The following is a 25,177-nucleotide window of genomic DNA, read 5'->3' on the forward strand; positions in this document are numbered from 1 at the left end:
CTTTCCGAACCTCTCTTGTAGGTAGTTTGTATCTTGAGGCAAACGATCCATCTCTAGGTCTACGTAGAATAAAACTCAGCTTACATGTACATTGTTAGATTAAAGCTAATTTAGGCATTCTAGCATTTAACTGCGTTTTCCATAGGCAGATTGAACATATATGACAAATACAATATGTGTATCAAATCAGTTGGTGAAAGGTGAAGATAACGAACAGTGATCAATCTCGTAGCTTCTATAAGTAATACAAAATAGAGAGTTGGGCAAATACGGATCCCTGGATACACCAGAGGTGGGGTCATTTGCATGGGAGGAAGTAAGCATCCCCAGTCGACCGGTGACACCCACCGTGAAACCTATATCTTGATCAGGTAAACAGAGTTATCCGTAGTCAAAATCAGTGTGCCAAGAACGGCCAAACAATCTGTATGATCACACGTCAGACAGCATTTGACCCAATGATAGGTTGTATTTGTATCGGGTAAACAGAGTTATCCGTAGTCAAAATCAGTGTGCCAAGAACGGCCAAACAATCTGTATGATCACACGTCAGACAGCATTTGACCCAATGATAGGTTGTATTTGCAAACTAGATCGTTATAACGACCATAGAATTTGCGAAATGCTGACTTTAAACCAAACTGTTGAAACCCCTGCACCGTAAACTTGTTTGTCAGTAGCCTGCCTCGATTTAAAAACTGACCATACGCAGAACATGCGTATCGAATCAGTTGAGAAATATAAACATCATATGCAGGTGATAATGGAATATTGCTACATAAATATTGAAGTTTTAACAGTCTCGTTTAAAGTCAGTATTCTTTTTAAATTCAACAATCCTTAAACTTATTTTATTTCCAAAAACAACTTGTCCATTGTCTACCCAGAGTTCCGTGCGCTCCTCGCACTACACCTCTGTCAAAGGCTTTTTACAGAAATATTGTAAAAGTTTCTTATATCTAACATTTATGTTTCGGACTAAATATTTAGTCATATAATGAAATGTTTTTGGTGCAATTGAATTGATGCTTACTGTAAATTGTTTAAAATCGCCGTTTTCTGATCCTAAATCTGGAAAGACTTCGTAATATGCGTATGAATGTAGGACATTCACGTGGTGGAGATTTAAATGTAAACATGGAATCAAAAGTAAGAAAGACTGTAAAAATACGATAAAAGGTTGTAAAATAAGAGACAAACAGCTAAGTGATAATTATGTACGTATTAAAGTGTCAGTGGGCTATAAAAAGACCCTGATGTATCACCTGTTACCAGAACGTTTAAAGCTTTATGGTCCGAATGACCATATTATTTTTCATCTCGTAAAAACGCTATCAAATCATCGCATGTATGTAGTTATGAGGCTGTATGACTTATCATACATTATTTAACCTGTTTTAACCCAAAGTATTTGATTTTAAATCGATGTTTACAAATAACCGCATCAGACTGCCATTTCAAGTGACAGTCACATGACCAGTTCAAACTTTCAGATCATCGGTGGTCTTATCTGTGTAAAGCTGTGTATTTTGTTACAACAGTACCGTGTCATAAGTTTAACAGAAATAAAAATATCAAATACCTCTTATTAATTCGTTGTTTTACGTTCTTTCAGCTTTAAAACTAGACAGTTGCGTATGAGTTAATACATCATGTTGGGATTCCCCTGACGCGCGTGGGTCTATTTATAGACGTCTATTATGGGATGATTTATATATGTACCACACATATTTACTTTCTAAATAATATTCTCACTGTTTTCTTTTACATGTAGATGTTTTCAAGCTTGTAATTAAAGGAAAGTTAATAACTTTATAAAGTAATTAATCTGCTTTAAAGTAAATATGTACAAAAATAATACATGAACATCGGGTCATACAGCTTTAAAGGGAAAGGAAACCGAGAATCATTGTTTATATCGTGGTAATTATATTGTCACGTGATTCCAAGTGTTGACAGAGGTGTATGTGAAGCTTGTGTAACGCGCCCTCTGGTGAGAGAATGACTACCTGTCCTTAATTTGAATACTTTCTGGTGTATTTCATATCAATTATAAAGCTGTTCTGTACGTACTCACTGCGGGTGTGACCGATCGACAGGGGATGCTTACTCCTCCTAGGCACCTGATCCCACATTTGGTGTGTCCAGGGGTCCGTGTTTACCAAACTATCTATTTTGTATTGCTTATAGGAGTTATGAGATTGATCACTGTTCGTTATCTTCACCTTTCATTAATGTTGACTACTAATTAAATCTGTTTAGTTGATCAAGATAAAGAGCTCACGTCGGGTACCTGATCAAGAGATCAACATGAAATACACAATCTTAATAAGACATCTGATCCAACCCCTGATGTTTCCATTAAACCATGTTTGCCAAATTCGTATTCTTTATAGGAGTTAAAGATTTATTACTGTTATTAGTTGAACGATCAAGTGAGCTTTTCTGATCGCCTGTTGTCCGTCTGTCTGTAAACGTTTTACATTTTCGACTTTTAGGTGAAGGGATTTAAGTTTGTTCAAATGAAGGGTCATGCCCCCTTCAAAGGGGAGATAATCACAAAAAATGCAAAAATAAGATTCAAGTTTGTTAAAATCATGACCCCCCAAGAGTAAGATGAGGCGACAATAGGGAATCACAGTTTTACATACAAATTAATAGGAAGAATCTTGAAGAATCTTCGTTTCGAGAACCACTGAACCAGAAGAGCTTAAATTTACACGAAAGCGTCCTGACATAGTGCAGATTTAAGTTTGTTAAATTCATGGCCCCTTTGACTTTGACTTTGATCCCTATTGTGGCCCCCACAATAGGGATCAAAGTTTTGCATACAAACATATAGGGTTAATATTTAAAAATCTTGTTCTCAAAAGCTACTGGGTCAGGAAAGTGGAAATTTACATGAATGCCTCTTGACATAGTGCAGATTCAAGTTTGTAAAAACCATGGTCCCCGGGGGTAAGATGGGGCCACAGTAGGGGATCAAAAGTTTACATACAAATATATTGGAAAAATCACTAGCCAGAAAAGTTTACATGAAAGCTTCATGACATAAGGCAGATTCAATTTAGTAAAAAACAAAAAAACAAAAACAAACAAAAAAACAAACAAACGTGGCCCTCGGGAGTAGGTTGGGGCCACAATAAAGTTTTACATGCGAATATAAAGGAAAGATATTTAAATATGTTCCAAGGTCACCGATGTGGCCCATGGCCCTCTTGTCTTCACCTCTGCATCAACTCGACATTCGAATGAAAGAGAATATTGTTGATAAATGAAACTTTTATCAATATCTAAATATCAAGTCGAAGGAAACACCAAGTGATTTCTCCTCAAGTAAAAGTATTTGAAAAAAATCTTATAAAATAAAACAATGCTTGGGAAATATGCCTGCAGAATGTATTTAAATGCTGGATGTACAATGAAAACATGAACATTTTAAATCATCTTCTCTGATGTTTGCTGGTTCGGTATTCTGACTATTTTCCGACGGGAACTGAAAGAAGGACAAAAAGCTGTGGTTTATTGGAATTAAAACCAAGCGGCCCATGGGTCCCAAACGTTATCTCAAGGTATTCAATGTATAACGACCATATTTGATATCAAATAAAAATAATCCACCATTTGAATTTTCAAAATTTTGTTTACTGCTTGATTTATTTCGTCTAGAATTTAAGGATGCACTCTCCTGGTTTAAAGTTTTCAGAAGTATCAAACTTTTGTGATAAACAATTTTAACTGATACATCTTTATCCGAAAGACATTTTTATTTATGAAAATTAATCAAGAGTGTCAAAATAGTTACACTCCCCACTGTTATTGAAAATAAATATTAACGACAAAGCAACAGCTCAAATTTATGGCAATCAATTTTTTAACTTATTATGGAGTGCTTTAGATTTTTATTTCACCACACAATATCAATATTTCTCTATAGAGATATGCATATAATAATTATACCAATATGCGCCAATATAATATCAATTAATTTTGACATCAATAAACTTACTTGTTGGTACAGGTACTTTACAGCGACCTGGAAACAAAAGAAAATCCAAATGTTACGTTAACACTAATTGATATACATAAGGAAAAATATTCATATAGTTTTTAAAACAGTTGTATTCATCACATTCTATCTGTTGATTATTAAATCAACTTTTTAATTAGGGTTGTGCGGTGTACCGAAATTTTCGGGGCACTGCGATTCACACCATTCGATTCGATGCACCCATTACAAATTCCGGAGTTCGGTTCGGTTTAGATTTTACATTCCTCAAAACAACAAATATGGCATCCGTGTGGTGTGCAAAACATGTGGATTTTTATGCAATAGAGATATAAATTACTACTGTTTGAGATTTAGCATTTCCACCACTCGGATACCAACAAAATATGGTCCGTAAGATCACTGCACTTTATCTTTACATGCCATTTAGCATTTCCATCAATGCTGGAGTGAAATCAACACCGTAGATGATGACACAGATTAAATGTTTTGACAGTTAATATAAGAGAGAAGTAAATCAGTCACAGAGATATTCTCAACGACTCTCAATTGATATAATTGTTGAAATTTGACATATAAATGAGAACAATATCATATATATTTTAGATTGGATTATCAACTATTTTGCTGTACATAGACTGTTAATGTTTTCTTTTTCTATCAACGTTATAATGTGTAGTTATGAATAGATGTAAAACTTATACGGTACCAAATTTGATGCACAGGATGCGCATTTCGACAAATTGTCTTTTCAGTGATGCTCAACCGAAATAACAATGACGTTTTAGAGCTATTATAGGCAAAAACAGTGTGCCAAAAAAGTGGAGTCAAATTCGTTCAAGGATAAGAGCTATGCGAGAGGGAGATAATCCTTAATTTTGAAATGAATTTCTAAATCTTATAACAGCAATATATGATGTTTACAAATTACGACATATAGTTATACAAAACATGAATAAAACTAAATAAAGTATGCTACTCATTAGAATTGTATTGAGATTTAATCATATAAATTGAACCTAACATGAACCGAATCGTCGGAGAAGAAAAAACAACCGAATCGTGCTGTTTTGAATCGAAACCGAACCGAATCGAACAAATCCTGAATCGTCCCAGCCCTAAATTTTAATTGTCAATGATAAACAATTTACACTTTTGGGATGCATTGACCGAAACATGAAAAATGGAAGATAACGAACACTGATCAGTTTCATAACTCCTATAAAGAACCCAAAATTAACAGTAGAACAAATACTACTGACTCCTAGATGCACTATAAAAAAAGATGGATCGTTATAACGACCATATATTTCGCGAAATGTTGACTTTACACTAGAATGTTGAAACCTCTGTAATATCAACTTACCTGTCAGAAGTTAACCACGATTTAAAATATGATCATACCCAGAACATGTCCTTGCGTATCGACAGGGTATGCTTACTCCTCCTAGGCACCTGATCCTACCTCTGGTGTGTCCAGGGGTCCGTGTTTGCCCAACTATCTATTTTGTATTGCTTATATGGGATTTATGAAATTGACCGCTGTTCGTTATCTTCACCTTTCATTCATTCGACAGTCATATATTCCACATGCATGCTTGCTAAAGAGGGGTTGACGATGGAGAAGCTGAAACCATCTAATTTGTCTTAATCTAATTTACCAATACAACTGGTGTTAGGTTAAGTGCTGTCTGACGTGCTTCATACCAATTGTTAGGCGGTTCTTTACATAGTAATTTTGATTTCAAATTCCTGTTTTCCACGGCGGGTGTGACCGGTTGACAGGGGATGCTTACTCCTCCTAGGCACCTGATCCAACTTATGGTGTATTCAAGGGTCAGTGTTTGCCGAACCCTTAAATTTGTATTCCTAAAGGAGTTATGATACCGTCCACTGTGCGTTATTATAACCTTTTCATATTAATGGTTTGTGATACAATAAGCTATTGTTTACTATGGATACAGTGAATAGTATCGTCCTATATTATGATCTCAGTGTTGGAAAATACTGATCACCGAAGAAAGGGTAATGAGCTTTGTTTCAAGTTTTATTTTATTTTTCTCATTTGCTGTGAACAATATTTATAGGTTATAGACTTTGTATGGGAAAATATGACGACCGAGTTTTTTGGCGCGTAGACGCTTGCGAGGTCCGTTCGCGACAAAAAACGAGGTCGTCATATTTCCCACACAAAGTGTATAACCTTTTTATTATATACTTTCAATTTCATTTAGAAACTAACAATAATTTTATTTTTAACAATAACTTTATCGGTTTAACTGAGTAAAAGATGAAACACACGAAAAATTTGAAATTTAACGGCGTAGAAATTTTATTGTGACGTAATGTTTGCGGGCCGGAATGTCGATATATGCCCGCAAACTTTTGAAGAAAAAAGAAGAGATGAAATTGAAAGTATATAATAAAGAGAACATATTAAACAAGCATTCAAAAACAATATTCAAGCATGCATAAGTAATTCATATAAATATATATCACAATCTTGATAATGAATAAGTACAATAATAGACTACATATACATTTAAACCGGAGAATTTACTCTCTCGGTAATTAATTGTATGTATTTAACACCATTTTAAAAGTAATTTTTCATTTTTGGTTGCAAATAGATTATGAAATTTTATAACAATAGGTCTAGTATGAAACATTTCTGGTATATAATGTCGCCTAATATCATTTAAAGCAGGACACATAAGAATAAAATGCATCTCATCTCCAATATCAAAATTTGTAAAACAAACATAAACGGAAATTATTAAATCCTTCGATGAACCCAGCATAAAATTAAAGTATTTCACCTGTCATGGCTTGGTTAAGGTGGCTATCCTCAATGCAATCCATATCCATATGACTCACCAGAACAGCCCTTTGAGATGTGGATAAAACGGGTGTTCGGGAAAGGAGGGATACATGCAAACTGATTCTGTCACACATGCCACTAACCTCACGGGCATAACACATGTATACCAGGGCAAGGTTCTCGTAATCAGTGTAGCCTACTCTTAAGGCAGCTGTTTCAAGTTAGAAATGAAGTCACTGATTTACTTCCCATTCGAATTGTTTTACTCTGACATAGACGACATACGTTAGTTAGTGAAATGGCATACATTTAGTCATAAGCGTGTCGCTTACGGTCGTAGCAGTACGTGTTCTTTATCATGCAAACGTCTAACGTGGGTTTTTATTATTATCATTTTTGCTGTTTTTCGCCACACTCAACAATTTTTAGCCGAGTTGCGTAGCAAATTTCGGCTTTTAAATTTGCGAAGGATGGGCGTCCAGTCGGGCGGGCGGCGTCCACAATTAGCTTGTCCAGTCTCTAACTTTCATACATTTTGGTGCATTTTTGTGAGACTTACATACATGTAACATGATAACATCCAAAAGAGGAAGGTTTCTATTTATTTTGAGGTCAAAAGGTCAAGGTCACTTTGTCACTAAATGTCATAGATTTGAGCTCGTCCGGTCTCTAACTTTCATACTACTAGGGGCATCTCTGTGAAACTTATATAACATGATCACATTTAGAGGTCAAGATTACTTTGTCACTAAATGCCATAGATTTGAGCTTGTCGGGTCTGTGCAAGTTTTTCATGAATGCAAGCGTGCCTAATTTTCCAAAATCCAACTCGGTCATATGCATCTTTGATGAGTTTTAGCGATTTTTCAATTACCTGGTGGCGCCCAGTTTTTATTGGTGGCAGAGAGAACCCAGATATATGTAACTGGGAAGAGACCACCGACCTTCCGAAAGTAAACTGGGGAAAACTTTCTCATTAACCGGCGCGATCTAACGTGGTATTGAACCTTCCCGAAAGACGCAGTGCCGGAACAGTCACTTTATTGGACTTTATAGTAAAGATAAGATGAGCTTAGAATTCTGAACAATAGACCAAAGCATCCTTAACAATGACCTCCACGGGTAGGACAGGTTACAATACGATTTCAGGTTTATATAAGCAAAATTGATCTTTTTAGAATGTTTTAAGAACTACAGGTGTAGACTTTGTCAACTTGTCATCACCATACAAGGTATATTCGAACTGGGTCAAACCATGAATCAACTTACCCTAACCCAAGTATTGGGTAGGTTATCGTTAAAATTCGCATGGACTTCCTCACTAAGCGCCATGAAATAGGACCTCAAAAGGAGATTCCGAATCGCTGTAGGTGTTGGTACGATACAAAACACTCACTTATATGGCTTTAATCAACGGGCATTGAATAAAACTCCCTCGAACTGATGACTCTTAAGAGAAGCAACCACGATTGGACGCAAAACAAAAGTAAGTCACAAGTCTGTCAATTTTGGTAGATTAAGTTGCGGTAGCTCATTGGTAGAGTATTTGCCTCTTAACATGAAGGTCATGAGTTTGAGCCCCGTTTGTACCATGGCTGCGTCAAACCTAAGATGTAAACAGAGATAGTGATTACAAACACTTGGCATCTAGAAGAGATTGATTGATTGTATCTTGCTTAACGTCTCACTCGAGAATTTTTCACTCATATGGAGTTTACGTTAAGGAGGTATGCTACACCAGAGAAATTTGATGCAGATGAAAAGTGGAGGATATGTACAACAATATTTTGAATTTAAAATTTTTCAAATTTACTTTATTTTGTCAAAAAATACAGTTTTAATAGAAAGTAATCTGGAAAAAAAATTAAAACCCCTGCTGGACTCGAACCTGCGACTTACAGTTCAGCAGTCGGTATTCTAACCTACTGAGCTACTCGGCTAGGTATTTAAGTGGAAAAGAAAAAGTCAAATATTGCTGATATCGATTTTTTCATCCATGTTTTTAAAGGAAGTCAGCCATTATGACGATGTAGAGTACTACCTTAACTAGTCTTGGGAGTTGTCAAAATAGGGGACCAGTTAAGAGAAAGTAAACAGAGTTGTGATTTAAACCCGGGACAGGGGACATGTTGAAAATGGATTAAAAGCAAGTAAGTGTTGATTTCCTTGTGACGGTTTTGTGCATTACTGCTAAATGTTTGAAAACAAGTTGTCTATTGCGTAAATCCAGGTACATCTGAGACGAAACGTCGGTCGAAGCATAAACCGTCACCGACTCCGGCATTTACACGTTTTCCAGAATCAAAATATGAATGCTTGCGAAAAGTCGATGAAGGCTATGCCTCTCGATTTCTCTAAAGAGAATAGACTCTTTACTAGTCAGTGCAGTGTAAGTACACGCACATTCACATGAATTTTTAATACTCAGGTACACTGACGTAATTATGTATCAACCAAATTAAACATCGTCAATGAAACAATGATAATTACGTGCATTAAAGATGCACATTTTCTCAAAACCCCATTCCAGTGCTCATGTGTTTATAATTAGAGAGAAAAGGTATGGTGTCCCAGTCAGGTCTAGTCAGGTTAGTAAATCATCTGATGTGGATTTTTTAAAAATTGACTCTTATCAAAAGTAATAGGGTTGATCATTATCAACAAAAGCACTATATTAAATGTGTTTATGATTAAAGAGAAAAAGTATGGTATCCCAGTCAGGTCTAAAATTAGTAAATCATAAGGTATGATGTGGATTTCAAAAAAATTAAATCTTAATTGCTCTTATTGAATGGAATGGGGTTGATCATGAACAAATTACAGAAATCTTTTTTATTTTATTTACTTTTTTTTAGCTCACCTGAGCCGAAGGCTCAAGTGAGCTTTTCTGATCACATTTTGTCCGGCGTCCGTCCGTCTGTAAACTTTTCACATTTTCATCTTCTTCTCATGAACCACTGGGCCAATTTCAACCAAACATGGCCAAAAGCATCCTTGGGTGAAGGGCTTTCAAGTTTGTTCAAATGTAGGGTCATATCCCTTTCAAAGAAGAGATAATCACAAAAATGTAAAAATAGGGTGAGGTCATTTAAAAATCTTCTTCTCAAGAACCACTGGGCCAGAAGAGCTGAAATTTATCTGAAAGCTTCCTGACATATTGCAGATTCAAGTTTATTCAAATCATGGCCCCCGCTGGTAGGATGGGGCCACAAGGGGGGGATCAAAGTTTTACACACAAATATATACGGAAAAATTTAAAAATCTTTTTCTCAAGAACCACTAAGCCAGAAAAGCTGAGATTTACATGAAAGCTTCCTGACATAATGCAGATTCAAGTTTGTTCAAATCATGGGCCCCGGGGGTTGGATGGGGCCACAATAGGGGATCAAAGTTTTACATACAAATATATAGGAAAAATCTTTTAAAATCTTCTTCTCAAGAACCACTGAGCCAGAAAAGCTGATTTTTACATGAAAACTTTCTGACATAGTGAAGATTCAAGTTTGTTCAAATCATGGCCCCCGGGGGTAGAATGGGGCCACAAGGGGGGATCAAAGTTTTACATACAAATATATAGGGAAAAACTTTAAAAATCTTCTTCTCAAGAACCACTAAGCCAGAAAAGCTGAGATTTACATGAAAGCTTCCTGACATAATGCAGATTCAAGTTTTTTCAAATCATGGGCCCCGGGGGTTGGATGGGGCCACAAGGGTGATCAAAGTTTTACATACAAATATATAGTTAAAATCTTTTTCTCAATAACCACTGAGTCAGAAAAACTGATATTTACAAGAAAACTTTCTGACATAGTGCAGATTCAAGTTTGTTCAAATCATGGCCCCCGGGGGGTAGGTTGGGGCCACAAGTGGGGGGGGGGGTCAAAGTTTTACATATAAATATAGGAAAAAGCTTTAAAAATCTTCTTCTCAAGAACCATTGGGCCAAAGAAGTTGACATTTACATGAAAGCTTTCTGACATAGTGTAGATTCAAGTTTGCAAAGGGTAGTTTGGGCCATAATAGGGACTAGGGTTTTACATGCAAATATATATGGAAAGTCTTCAGATATGGGCCAAGGTGACTCAGGTGAGCGATGTGGCCCATGGGCCTCTTGTTGTTTTTTAGATAAGTGATTGTTTTGAGAATAAATCATTTTTAACTATTATAGATATTTTTGAGATGTGAAAATGCATTCATGAAGTGTTTTAATGAAGGGATAGAATGCTTTTCATTTTATATTGAAATAACAATTCTCTCTATGGTGAACTGATCAGATGTGTCCAATGTCACTTAGATGCCCACTGTTTTGGGTGAGCTAAATTACTGTAGAAAGGACGATAAGCATTTAGATGCTCATAAGTATTCAATGTTTTATTTCATTGAAATTGCAACAAAAAAAAAAAAAAAAAAAAAAAAAAAATATTGAAAACATTCTATGCATGTTGAAATTATTTACTAATTTTTTCACAAGGTATATGAAAACTCTAGGGTAAATTCACAGTGGAAAACTGGCAGAAGAGTTAATTTCCAAATAAATAAAAACTTGATACATTTCTTTTATTAAAAATGTAGACTTCTCATCACAACATTTCATTAAATCTAGATAAAGATGACTATCAAAATTTTAGGAGGCAATCAACAGTACTGATGGAGATGAGAGAAGGAGAACATTTCAAGTGTGAGATTACATTTGATGAGATTGATATGACAATGGTACGTGCACCAGAGCCAACTGTCAAACAGCACTCCAGCCAGCAACATTTTCCTCATGTACTCTTTGACTTGGAATCAAAAGGATTAGGTTTGTTACTTTTTACTACCTGTCCAATATTCAAATTGATTGTTCAGTTGAGAAAAGGGTTTCTTAAATGAATACATGTATTATATTTTGGTGTTAATTCATTTTCCAGCTAGAGATTCTCATATTACACAGCTGCCGTGTATGGTGAAGAAAAGTTTTCCACCTATACCTTTCCAAAAATACCTATAACAGCAAAAGACTAAAAAATAACAGAAATCGAAAATGTTAATGGAAATATGTTTAGCAAAAATGAAAAATGTAGAAGTCAATCCTTGGAAAATTGATGCTCCTCTTAATTTTGTTTCAAAATTTCAAACTAAAGTAATTCTGCATTTACATTAGCGATGTATGCATGTTAACAAATATGAATGTTTATTGTATACTATACTCAATTTAACATGTTCTGTTTATGAGAGAGAGAGAGAGAGAGAGAGAGAGAGAGAGAGAGAGAGAGAGAGAGAGAGATTATTGCAAGAATTGGAAAGTAACTGCAAAAATTATGTGCAAACTGCATCAGTAATGATATACACGGTGGTGATATTGTTCTCTGAATTTTGATACAAATTAATGTACCAAATGAAATTATCTGATTAAATTTCCATTTTCATTTCAAATGAAAATGATTGAATTTCAACGCAATGTGTTTTTATTCATTAAAATGCATCAAACTAAGTTATAATTAAAAATAAGTTTAAAAAGAACTGTATTTCAGTTTTAAAAACTAATGATGGAGAAAATTCGGATTAGACTGCTTGAAAACTCTAGTCTACGAAAGCAGCTAGCTTGTGATTGTTGCTTTTGTAAAAAATCATATTTTTCAAAGCATCATAGCAAATTATGACTGATAATTTGCTTATAACACTAATACATTTTGATATTGTATATCATAATATGTAGTCGCTTTAAATGAATGTAAAATTTGAATTTGAAATAAATCTCATCATTTTAAGTAAAATTACTTTCTTAAATGGGTGATGACTTGCAATTTTTTTTTCTTGAGGAATAAACTATAAGGAATTGCCCATCTTTAAGCAAAATTATAGGAATTTGTAAATATATGGTCATTGTATAATTTTCATAAGAACTTTTATTGTTTTGGCTCAAAAAAGTAAAATTTTAAAATTAGACAGAGGAAATTCGAATTAGAATAGGAAAAAGTTTGGGGTATATATTAATAAATTTTGTCCTAAAATATACAATTGCTATATCATACTGTACATTCATACTAAAATATTTGAAAATCAACATCAAGAATTTTTTCTATGAACAATTGTGTAAGGTATGGTTCAATTTTGCAATTTTATCCGGAAAAAGTGATATTTTTAGAAAGTGAACTTCCGCTCACTTTGACGCAAAATTAAGGTTGATGACCCCATGGTTTCTTCATCTTTTTGAATTAAGTGTATCTTAATGCACATTCTGTGAAAAAATGAAAACTTTTTAATTACAATGAAGTTGACAAGACTCCATCCTTAAAGAAGATGTAATTTAACTGTTTTACACATAAACACTATATAACAAGCTTTGCCCCACCCTGGGGTCAGAACCCCTACCCTGGGGATCATGAAATTTACAATTTTGGTAGAGACCCTCCTGCTCTACATCACTATTCATTTAGTATTTCTTAGATTTATGTGGTTCTTGAGAAGAAGATTTATGAAAATAGTTAATTTTGGGCAGTTTTTGCCCCACCGATGGGTCCCCAGGGGTGCTGGAGTCCTGAAATTTACTTTGACTTTTTGACATCACAGACAGTTGCTTCTTCAACAAAAACGGGAAACGGAAATATTCATATCTAGTGATCAGTCATTCAAAAACTCTGATTCCACGCACAAGTACTCTGAAGTTGAAATAAAAAATATGCTAGAGTTCCTCATTGACAATATCTTCGTGGTCTGTTGGAATTTCCATGGCACGAATTATGCTCCTTTGTTAGCTGGCCTGTTTCTATATTCATATGAAGCAGAATTTATTCAAAAACTTCTACGCGAGAAGAAAAAATCTCTCGCTGTGGCCTTCAATTCGACATTTAGATATATTGATGACGTTGGATCTATTAACAATAATAGCTTTCATTCATATGTCGATTTGATATATCCCTGTGAGCTCGAAATAAAGGACATCACAGAGTCGTTCACTTCTGCTTCATACTTAGATATTTTATTGAAAGTAGACATTAACGGCAAACTGACAACTCAACTGTATGACGGGATGATTCAGCTTTTCCATCGTCAACTTCCCATATTTATGTAGCAATATTCTATGATCACCTGCATATGGTGTTCATATATCTCAAATGATTCGATACGCAAGAGGTTGTTCTGCGTATAGTCAGTTTTTAAATCCAGGTAAGCTACTGACAAAAAAGTTGATGGTACAGGGGTTTCAATAGTCTCGATTGAAGTCAGCATTTCGCAAATTCTATGGTCGTTATAACGATGTAATTCGTCTATACATGTACAACCTCGCATTGGGTCAAATGCTGTCTGACGTGTTTCATACCGATTGTTAAGCCGTTCTTGGCACACTGATTTTGACTGCAGATAACTCCGATTACCTGATCAGGATATATGGCTCACGGCGGGTGTGTCCAGGGGTCCGTGTTTGCCTAACTCTCTATTTTGTATTGCTTATAGGAGTTATGAGATTGATCACTGTTCGTTATCTTCACCTTGCATCTAAGCTAAATTTTGATATTCAGCAACAGTATCAAACAAGATGTACTGTGAGCAATGCTCACTAAGAATACCCCCCGCTTACCCCAATCTCCCAAAGGGTGTTGTTAATAGGTGTAAATTACCTCTTCTCTTAGTGTAAAAATATGGTATGCCTTTGTAGAAGAAAATGGAAGATATAGTCCGAACACAAATCCATGGCATAAACCTATAATGTTGACCTTGATATAAAAGGTCAAGGTCAGAAAGGGGTCATGAATGTACATGACACATAGTCTCATGGTGATACACCCGTGTCTTATGGTATGACTATGTCAAAACCCTGTACTCAATTTTGACCTTGAGGTCAAAGTTCAAGGTCATATAGAGGTCATGAAGGTACTCGACACATCGTCTCATGGTGATACACTCATGTGTCAAATATGATATGCCTATGTCAAAGAACAAAAAAGTCATGGCCCTGACACGAATCCATTGTAAAAAAAAACACCTTTAATTTTGACCTTGGGGTCAAGGTCATATAGAGGTCATGACGATACTCGACACATCGTCTCATGGTGATCTACCTGTGTGCCCAATATGGTATGCCTAAGTCAAAGAACAAAGAAGTTATGACCCGGACACGAATCTGCACAGACAGACGGACGGACGGACAGACGGGGTGATTCCTATATACCCCCCAGAACTTCGTTCGGGGGGTATCACAAAATGTGTTCTAAAATCTTCAATGCCCTCAAAAGCGCATACATTGATGAAAGGCTTTACATAATATACATGTAATATATGTATCAACATTGAACATTAAACGATATGAGTGATTTGGACCCACCCTAGGGTCATAACCCATGGGTTGTGAAATTCACCATTTTTTATTAATTCTTTTCTGCTTTTCTTGAATATGCATCCAGTGTATATTCTGTATCAGCAAATTAAAGAAGTCCTTCAAATGATAAAGATAATAATCACCATAATAAGTTTGGCTCCACCCTTATACCAAATCCTTGGCTCCTAGGATCGTTTACAAGTTTGGTAAAGGACTACCTACTCCTTTTCAATATCCATTTAATTTCAATTTAGTATCAATAACATTAAAGCAGATATCATTTAAATGTTTAGAACATATAAACAATACATACAAAGTTTGGTCCACCCTGGAGTCAAAACCCCAAACCCGGGGAAAGTTACAAGTTTGGTAGAGGCAATCCTGTTCTTTATCACTATGCATTTAGTTTTTCTGATAAATATGCAGTTGTAGAGTAGAAAATTGGTTAATGTTTAGCAGTTTTTTGCCCCGCCCGTATGGCCCCAGGGATGCAGGAGTCCTGAAATTTACAATTTACGTTCCCCTTGCCCAAAAGATGCTTCATACCAAATTTAAAATATGTAAAATGATAGTTATCAAGAAATTAAAAACTTTCTTGTTCACATATTTACTAACTGGCCATTTGGGCACAGCCCTAATACAATAAACCCCTACCCTAGGATCATTAAGTTTACAATTTTAGAATCTTTAGTATCAATAGCACTAAGGATGTTAATTAAAGCTGTATGATCCTATGTTTATGTATTATTTTTGTACATAATTACATTAAAGCAGATTAATTACTTTATAGAGTTATTAACTTTCCCTTAATTACATACACATGTACTTGAAAACATCTGCATGTAAAAGAAAACTGTGAGAATATTATTTAGAAAGTAAATACAGTGTGGTACATATATAAATCATCCCATAAATTATACAGTGTTAGACGTCTATAAATAGACCCACGCGCGTCAGGGGAATCCCAACATGATGTCTTAACTCATACGCAACTGTCTAGTTTTAAGGCTGAAAGAGCGTAAAACAACGAATTACTAAGAGGTATTCGATATTTTTATTTCTATTAAACTTATGACACGATACTCTTGTAACAAAATACATAGCTTTGCACAGATCAGACCACCGACTGATCATGTGACTATCAATTGAAATGGCAGAGTGACGCGGTTATTTGTAAACATCGATTTAAAATCAAATAATTTTGGTTAAAACGGGTGAAATAATGTATGATAAGTCATACAGCCTCATAACTACATACGTGCGATCATTTAATAGCGATTTTACGAAATGGAAAAAAATAATGTGATTCGGACCATACAGCTTTAAGTGTTTTAAACGTAAAAACTATTTACCAATTTTGACCCCGCCCTGGGGTCAGAAGCCCTACCCTAAGGATCATGAAATTTACAATTTTGTTAGACGCCTTCCTGCTCTACATCACTATGCATTTACGTTTTCTTACACATTTGTGGTTTTAGAGAAAATGTGTTAAAATTGGTCAATTCTTGGCAGTTTTTGCCCCGTCCCTAATGTCCCAGGGGTGCAGGAGTCCTGAAATTTACAATTTATGTCTCCCTTGTCCCAACGATTCTTCATACTAAATTTCAAAGAATTGGAATAGTCAATTTGGAATAAATGGTTATGGTTTTAGGATTAGTCATATCTTTTGTTGTTTTAATGTAAATACAACTATTATTTAAAGTCTTTCATCAGTGTATGCACTTTTGAGGGCAGCGAAGTTTTAAGAACACATCTTGTTTTATACTGTTGCGGAACATTAGAATTTAGCTTAGATATTCAGAACAGGAAATTTTTCTAGATTTAGTAGCTCATGGGAGTAATGATACTTTTTCACTAGTATTCAGGTGACCGATATGGCCTGTGGGCTTCTTGTTGAAGAAATAAATTGAAAGTACGTCGAGTTCAAAAGCTACAGGTATGGATGAAATTTTTGTAAAATTACTGAAAGTGTGTATTGCTGTTGTAGCTGACATATTGTGTTTCGCCATGAATTTCTCTATACAGGAGGGTGACGTTGCAAATGAATTGAAAAAAAAAACTATGGTTACCCCGCTTTTCAAATCTGGGGGTAATTCCATGTTAATATCTGTTTTACCTATCATAAGCAAAAATATGAAAAGACATGTTTTAAAACACTTTTTACGAGTATTTTAATGCAATTAATCTTTTAACAGAGTATCAATCAGGGTTCAGGCGAAATCATTCTTGCGAAACTGCTTTACGTAATATTGATTAATGGCTTGAGAACATTGATAAAGGGGAACTTACAGGTGTACTTTTTATTGATTTAAGCAAAGAATTTGACAGAGTGAATTATGATGCACAAACTTTTATCTTTTGGTATTTGTGAAAATATTTTTAAATGCTTTCATTCAAATGAAAGATCGCAATGTGGCAAATGGAAAGGGACATCTCAAAGTAAAAGATGTTGCCATCGGAGCCCCTCAGGGTTCTATATTGGGTCCTCTGTTTTTTATTCTGTTTGTAAATGACTACCCAACATGTCTCAAACACAGTACAGTCAATATATATGCAGATGATACCACGCAAGATGTTTCTGATAAATCTTTAGATGTGATAGAAAAAAGTTAAAGGATAATTAAATTCTATGAAATGGATGCATAAGAACAAATTGACGATAGATTTAAAGACTACCCCATGTATTTTAATAGGAACGTCACCGAAATTATCGAAATGTAAAAACCTTTGTATTAATGTTGTTGAAATGTTTATAGAAAATGTCAAATGTGCCAAACCTTTAAGTTTTTACATCGATGAATGTCTTACCACACAGATGCCTTATGTAATAAAAAAATTAGTCAGAAACTAGGTGTTTTAAGGAGATTGCGTGCCTTTATGTCAAAAGAGGCACGACTCAAAATTTACAATACTATTGTTTTTCCTCATTTTAATTATTTTTGTACAGTATGGCAGGATACAAAAAAACAAGACAAGAAATATTGATAGGCTTTTTAAATTACAGAAGATAGCAGCAAGGGTCATTTTACACATCAAAGTACCTCATTAAGTGTCAGCTTCTTGTATGCTATCAAATTAGAGATGAATGCCTTTGATTGACTATTTTATTTATCGAAAAACTATTCTTATGTTTAAAGTTTTACCTCATATTTGCATGTTTTTAGATTTGTGAATGAGGTAAACACAAGAAATACAAAACAGAGCTCTACTAATTTTATTTGTGTTACAAGAGCCGAAACAGAATATTTTAGAAGATATTTTATCATTTCAGCAGCAATTTTATGGGACTCATTACCAGATTTTATAAGAAAATGCACACCTAACACATCTTTTAAATCAGCTTATCTCAAATATTATTTTGATCCTCAATGATACTCGTGTGTTTATTGTCTCTTTTCATTTAGTTTTTATCTGTATATAAATTGTGATATTTCCATGTTTTGTGATATATGTTCTCGATATGTATATACGTTATAGACAGGACTACAATCCTGTATAAATAAAGGATATTATTAGTAGTAGTAGTGATTCGTTCGTCAATTACGTAATTTTAACGCGATATGTGTTCTGTATATGTGGTAATTGTACTTAGTTTAGTTTTATATTTCATGTTACCATTCACTTCAATACATATTGCGCTGAGCTGCTTACAAACTTTGTGTTGTGTGTTAAAGAAACCTAAACACCCTTTTTAAATATAATAGTTTAATGAGTAAGGGTCCAGTTAAAACATGACTTGGATTAGTTCATGTATCTCGTAGGTGTCATACTTGTTCTGTCATCTGATTGGCCTTAGTATTTTGTTCTAGCCAACAGGAAGTCCTGACGGGAATTCCTGAGTTCATTGTATGACATAGTTCAGGAAATCTAGTTTTGAAAGAGATTCCAAAGGGTGTTGCCATTATCAATTGAGTTCTTAAAGGTATAAAGTATATTTGATTTACAGAGGGTTTGCTAACACCAAAAACTGTCATCAAAAAAGAGTTTTAAGCAGCTTCACCTTTATTTCGGAAGCTGTCGCATAGTTCCATAAACTGGGTTGTTTTCATTGTTTCCCACTATTAAACAAATCTACGACCTTAACCATCTGGTGTATTATTTTTACATCCAAGATCACTCACAAATTTGGCGCTCAACGTCGACAAACCGCCGCGCTGGCCGAGAGGTTAGAGCGTTCGCCCCGCAAGCGGAAGGCCAGTGTTCGAATACCGTTCCCGACAGACCTAAGTCGTTAAAACAGGTAGTGACAGTTCCATCGCCAAACGCTCGGCATCAGGTGTGAATGTCACGATTCCTCGGAGATGACTTTAAAAACGGATGTCCCGTGTCACAGTAGGTGTGGCACGATAAAGAACCCTAAGTGCTCAATGGTCGTAAGCGCCGAGCATAGGTCTATATTTGAAGCCCTTCATCGGTCTTGGTGACGTCTCCATATGAGTGAAAAATTCTCGAGCGAGACGTGAAGCAAGAATGAATCAATCGAAGATTTGCTAAGAGCAAGCAGCCACCAAAGAAACTTGCTGAGTACACTGTACCATGTACATATCAGGTTACCCATGACAGGAGAAGCAAGGATTTAGAGACATTCAGGGAAATGCTAGAGGTCACACATCGACGTAAAGAGAGAACTCATTTATTGAAATTATCTAAATAAAATTCAAGTCAACTACTTTTTATGGCGTATTATTCTTAGTTGCAAGTATTACCTTCCCCGTAACTATTTGTAGCAAATGACGAGACCGTTATTTCTCAATGGGGGGGGGGGGGGGGGGGGGGGGGGGTAGTTGTACTTAGTTTAGTTTTATATTTTATATTACCATTCACATTCATTCACTTCAATACATATTGCACTGAGCTGCTTACAAACTTTGTGTTGTGTGTTAAAGAAACCTTATAAAGACCCCTTTTAAATATAATGGTTTAATCGGTAAGGGTGCGGTTGAAACATGAATTGGATTAGTTCATGTATCTCGTAGGTGTCATACTTGTTCTGTCATCTGATTGGTCTTAGTATTTTGTTCTAGCCAATAGGAAGTCCTGACGGGAATTCCATAGTTCTTTTTATGACATAGTTCAGGAAATCTAGTTTTGAAAGAGATTCCAAAGGGTGTTGTCGTTATCAATTGAGTTCTTAAAGGTATAAAGTATATTTGATTTATAGAGGGTTTGCTAACACCAACACCTGTCATCACAAAAGAGTTTTAAGCAGCTTAACCTTTATTTCGGAAGCTGCCGCCTAGTTCCATAAACTGGGTTGTTTTCATTGTTTCCCACTATCAAACAAATCTACGACCTTAAAAATCTTGTGGATTATCTGTACACCTAAGACCGGTTACATATATGCGATATGAAAGTGATAAATCTGTGGTACATGCGTGAAACGGTCCGTTAAACATACGTGAAACGGTCGTGGAAAGCCAAACATAAGCGTATGCATCTCGCAAAAATCACGCACAAATGCGTACGATTTACGCAACATTTACATAAGAATTGCGTATAAACTTCGTAAAATACGCATAACTGCGTAAATCTCAATCGACCAAAAATTTAGCAGCTCAAAACCGAAATCTCACTAAAGAGCCGTCTGCCGAAACCCCCGACGGACATCTGCGCACATTAACGAAAGGAAAACGTGTGAACACTTATGAATTACGTATATCTCGTATGTATCACCTATGACCGAAATTTCATACGTGGAATATGCGCAAGCTGTACGAAGTGGCTGTGTGACATAGCCTTAACGGATTGTTGATGTTTTACGTCATTTTTTGGCAATATTTCAGCCATTTTACGCCGGTTAACTAATTGAAATATGTTTGGTTGTGAGTGTTTGAGTTTTCCTGACGGTCCCCAGTGAGCCTACTCCTTTTCGAACATCTGGGAAACGATCTTTTGCGTGCCCATGGGGTTGTGATCCCTGATACGGGACACTCTCTTTAACGTCCCATCCGACGGACATAAAAGTTTAAAAGTACATAAACAGGTTACAAAATCATTCATTGTATATATTGAAACGGTTGTATATAAAAGTTTCAAATGTTTCTGTAAAAATCGCATTCTTGTAAATATTGTATAATATAATGATTGTCGATATTTGTAAAAAGTTCTTTCATTGATTGTACATTATTAAAAAGTTTATTTCGTATGGGCGTAAACTCACTATATTCTTAAAGAATATTGATATCATCTTGGAAGTGGATGGAAATCACGAATACGAATATTGTATATTTCATTTCTTGCCACTTAATGTTATTACATGTATATACAAAGATGCTAAAACGTTTCCTGACACGACTTACCCTCATATCTTCCTTCAGCCGTCATAATGTACGAGGATCCAGTACCGCTCAACATCCCAGTCTGGGGGCTGGAGCATGACTGTGTCTGGGGTCTAAAGAAAATACACCATAAAGTTGTATAGTCTGAATTTCCACCTCGTCAAAACAATGTTATCGCACGTACTGTACAGGTACATATGTACGACATCATGTCATGCATGATTTTACCTGTATTGATCAGAATTATTTGGTATGAAATCGGTGATTAAAAGGAACTGTCACTGGTACATCTAATGCAAATCAAATGACAGCCATGTGTGTCCAGTTCATACTTCCAAAGGTACAGTAAAACTGTATTTTGTGACCATACCGTCCACAAGTTTTAAGAGAAATAAAATATTAAATGCCGGACTAAATGGGGCATTGAAATGCATTCTGACCAATATTCGTCCTCCCCTCCTTTGATCGTATGCCTCTTTATTCTTTATTTGGTGTGTATAATGATTGGTGTGTACATGTAAGTCTTATGATTGGTGTTTGTTTGCCTTTTTGGTAGGTATGGAGGTGAGGAAGGAAGGGGGGACTTTTTTAATTGTTATTGTGTACAAGATCACCAACCAATTCCAAACTACAACAAGTATCAAACAAATAACAGGCGCAATGACAAAAATAGAAACATTGCATGCATGAATAGGCTTAATAAATGTCTTATTTATCAAGTACAATATACATGTACAATCATGGACTGTTTAGCAGGGAGACATCACAAATTATCAGGTTTAGTAGGGCTATCACCCTAGGGCGCCTATATGTTTCCCTGCTAAACAGTCCATAATTGTATATTATCCTTCAGAATAATACAGTCAATTTCATTGGGCGAGGGCTGGTCACGTGGAGGGAGACAATTCGTGATGTCTCCCTCACGCGCAGGGTGACAACTGTCTTTCTCTAGAAGATAACTTCTAATGGCACAAGCGAGAAAACTCTGTTAAAATATAATTGAAAATATGTGGGATCGTGAATCATAAACTTCAGCGTCAACATTAACGCTCGCAAATAACAATCGAGAAGAAAAGTCTTGAAATATGTTACGAAATGTGTACGTTTGACGTTATGTTTTTTGCGTCATTTTACTGTGACGTCACAATTGAAACCTTTCTCTCGTTTAACTTTCTCAAACCTCAATGTTTTGCTTTCGTTAACATACTTATCTAATAAATGTATGACATTGGGTGTAAAACAAAATAATATATGTAGTTGAGGGAACATTAATTTCAGCCATCGAAAACTATTGAAAAGTTATCAGAATTTTCTGCAGAGAAAGGTATTACGAATATGTTGACGTTTTAGATTAAAAAAAAAAATACATGGTAAAAGTCAATAAATGTGTGGTAGTTTATTTTAACATTCAAATTCTTCAGGATATAAAAAACTATTATGGACTGTTTAGCAGGGTGACATCACAAATTATCAGGTCTGAGTAGAGTCATCACCTTCGGGTGCATAGGCGCCCGGTGATAACCCTACTAAGACCTGCTAATTTGTGATGTCACCCTGCTAGGCAGTCCATAATTGTATAATGTAAAACAAATCGTGCGTAAATCATAAAGTTACAGTCAAACATAAGTGGATGGAGAGAGAGAGAGCGAGAGCAAGCAACGGGTTAAACAAACAAAAATATGAAAAATAAAGAGGAAGTGTGGGTGTGTTTCTCGATAAATGGAGAAGGAGAGAGCTCAACGAGTTAAAAAATATATTGAAAAATAACGAGGAAGTGTAGGTGTTTCTCGAGGTCTTCACGAGTGTCCAAACGTCGCATAAAAGGCGTAATCTAATATAATCTGAGGTCATTAACAAATCTGCTATGCACAATCCCCCCTCTCTCTCTTTGACTGGACGAACAAAAATCATATAGACAACACTGACACCACCGCCAATAAGAACAACGAATACAACTATTTCAATGGTAACAACACCACTACCAACCAAAACAACAATAACAAATACTGTGAACATAGTAAATCTTTCATAGACTTGTACAACAGAACGAAGTAAAAGATTAAAATGTCTTGCTTATAAAGAACCTTTATCAAAAAGGGTCAGTTTGCATGTAAATGAAGTTTCCATATAGTTGCAGCAAGTGGGACGACAATTTGGGGTGCGAGGTACTCCCCAAATCGTCGCAGTGACAGATGTAACGTAATGGGTCTTAAAAATTGCAAACTGTTCCTAAAGTCCACCTTAAACGAGAAATAAAACACTGAAATTGTTTTATTTGAGTATGACTGTACATAAGTACGTTTGAGGAAATTTGGTTTAAGGTTTTCTGTTGAAAATGGCTAAAATATGAAAATATCGTTCTCAAACTTTACCTTGAGACTTAGCAGCCTGTCAAACGTGAAACCTTTAAATTACCTGCCTGGGTGGCCTTGTGGTTTAAGGTAGTGATTGCAAGGCATCACGTGGTTTATTCATGTAGTATCTAAAAAGAGACTATTTTCGTTTCCGTAATACGTCAAGCGCTTAAGCAGCAGTAATAATGACAGACGATGGAAGCAGACATGTCAGCTATAACCAGACACAGGGTAAAGTGAAAATATGTTTAGAAATATACAAATGAAATACAATACAAATGAAAAATCCCTTATGTTTTAATTATCTTTTTAAAAAAAATAGCCATTAGGCCTTAAGTCTCCATAATACATGTAACCCCCCTCCCCCTGTTAATTTCCAGTCTTGCAGCACGTAAATTTAATCCACAAACCACTAGCCTATTGTAATCATAATATATAATGCTATGAATTTTATAACATATATATTATGTTAGTGCACATAAATCTAAAATGCTACTATGTAACGTGGATGTTAAGAGAAATCAAAAAGTGTGTATTCTGAAAAGCAGCGCTTACTGTTAATATCTTTTTCTCAATTAGTTCAGTTATTTCTTATAATATAAAAAGTAAGAAAGTTTTATTGTTTGATAATCGATTGGTTTGAAAGGAGAGGGGGAAAAAATAAAGACGTTGCAGGTATCGACGTCACAATGTACAGTTTACATCGGATGGGTTACATTTCCCGCGTTTTTAACATACGCTTACAAAGCTTGAATATACAAGTAATTTCAAACAGAAAGTAATAAAAACATCTCAAAAGCAACAGTACTACCATTCTATGTGGAATAAATTCAATAATAAACATCAAAACATTTTCATAGTTTTAATATGAGTTGAAATAAATACATGTAAGATGCATATCTATTGTAATTATCACCTGCAGCATTTATGTAAGGAGGAGAGGGTAACTATAGTGATCATAGCGCCATAGTAAACCTGAAAACCAATATTGATAATTTCAGGAAAAATTCCTCCTAACATATGTTAAAACATATTTAAAAATAAAAAAATAAATTAATTAAGTGGTCATTTTTTACTCAGGGAGTGAAAATATGTCTGCTTTGGTGAATAATTGCGTTCTAAAAATTGCGAAATTGCTCATAAGCAACCCTGCTTCTACTTCATATAAAAATAAATGGCCATATTATTACAAATTATATATTGGCTTTACCTTCAATTTGATATAAAATTTGTATCCCTTACCCCTTTTCTATCTGTTTTAAACATCACCTGAAATACCTGTACCATTTATTACGGAAAGTCAACAATAGGGGTTACTATGACAACCGTAGCGTCACAATTTCCGTGAAAACCATATACAGTGTATGATACTTTCATAATGATTTATAGATACTGTCAACTACAAAATATGTAAAA

At 35.2% G+C, this 25,177-nt stretch overlaps 1 protein-coding gene and 1 long non-coding RNA gene across 3 annotated transcripts in view; one reads left to right on the forward strand and one right to left on the reverse strand.

Moving 5' to 3' along the window:
* Positions 1–3,385: 3,385 nt before the first annotated feature.
* LOC125659673 (uncharacterized) overlaps positions 3,386–25,177 on the reverse strand; it is a 32,166-nt gene continuing 10,374 nt past the window's right edge. The window contains exons 3-6 of one of the 2 annotated variants that reach the window (XM_048891419.2): positions 21,429–21,520; positions 6,829–7,041; positions 4,010–4,036; positions 3,386–3,496 (exon numbers count right to left, since the gene is read on the reverse strand). In XM_048891419.2, the coding sequence (XP_048747376.1) occupies positions 3,480–3,496; positions 4,010–4,036; positions 6,829–7,041; positions 21,429–21,520 (349 nt within the window). In that variant the 3' untranslated portion in view covers positions 3,386–3,479. The remainder of the gene's footprint in view (positions 3,497–4,009; positions 4,037–6,828; positions 7,042–21,428; positions 21,521–25,177) is intronic. The other variant, XM_048891420.2, reaches the window with a different exon arrangement.
* LOC125659676 (uncharacterized) lies at positions 7,041–12,265 on the forward strand. The gene is made up of 2 exons (XR_008798548.1): positions 7,041–11,631; positions 11,741–12,265. It is a non-coding gene; the product is annotated as an uncharacterized LOC125659676 (long non-coding RNA).

This window comes from Ostrea edulis, chromosome 9, assembly GCF_947568905.1.
Source record: "Ostrea edulis chromosome 9, xbOstEdul1.1, whole genome shotgun sequence".
In the NCBI taxonomy this organism is placed as follows: domain Eukaryota; kingdom Metazoa; phylum Mollusca; class Bivalvia; order Ostreida; family Ostreidae; genus Ostrea; species Ostrea edulis.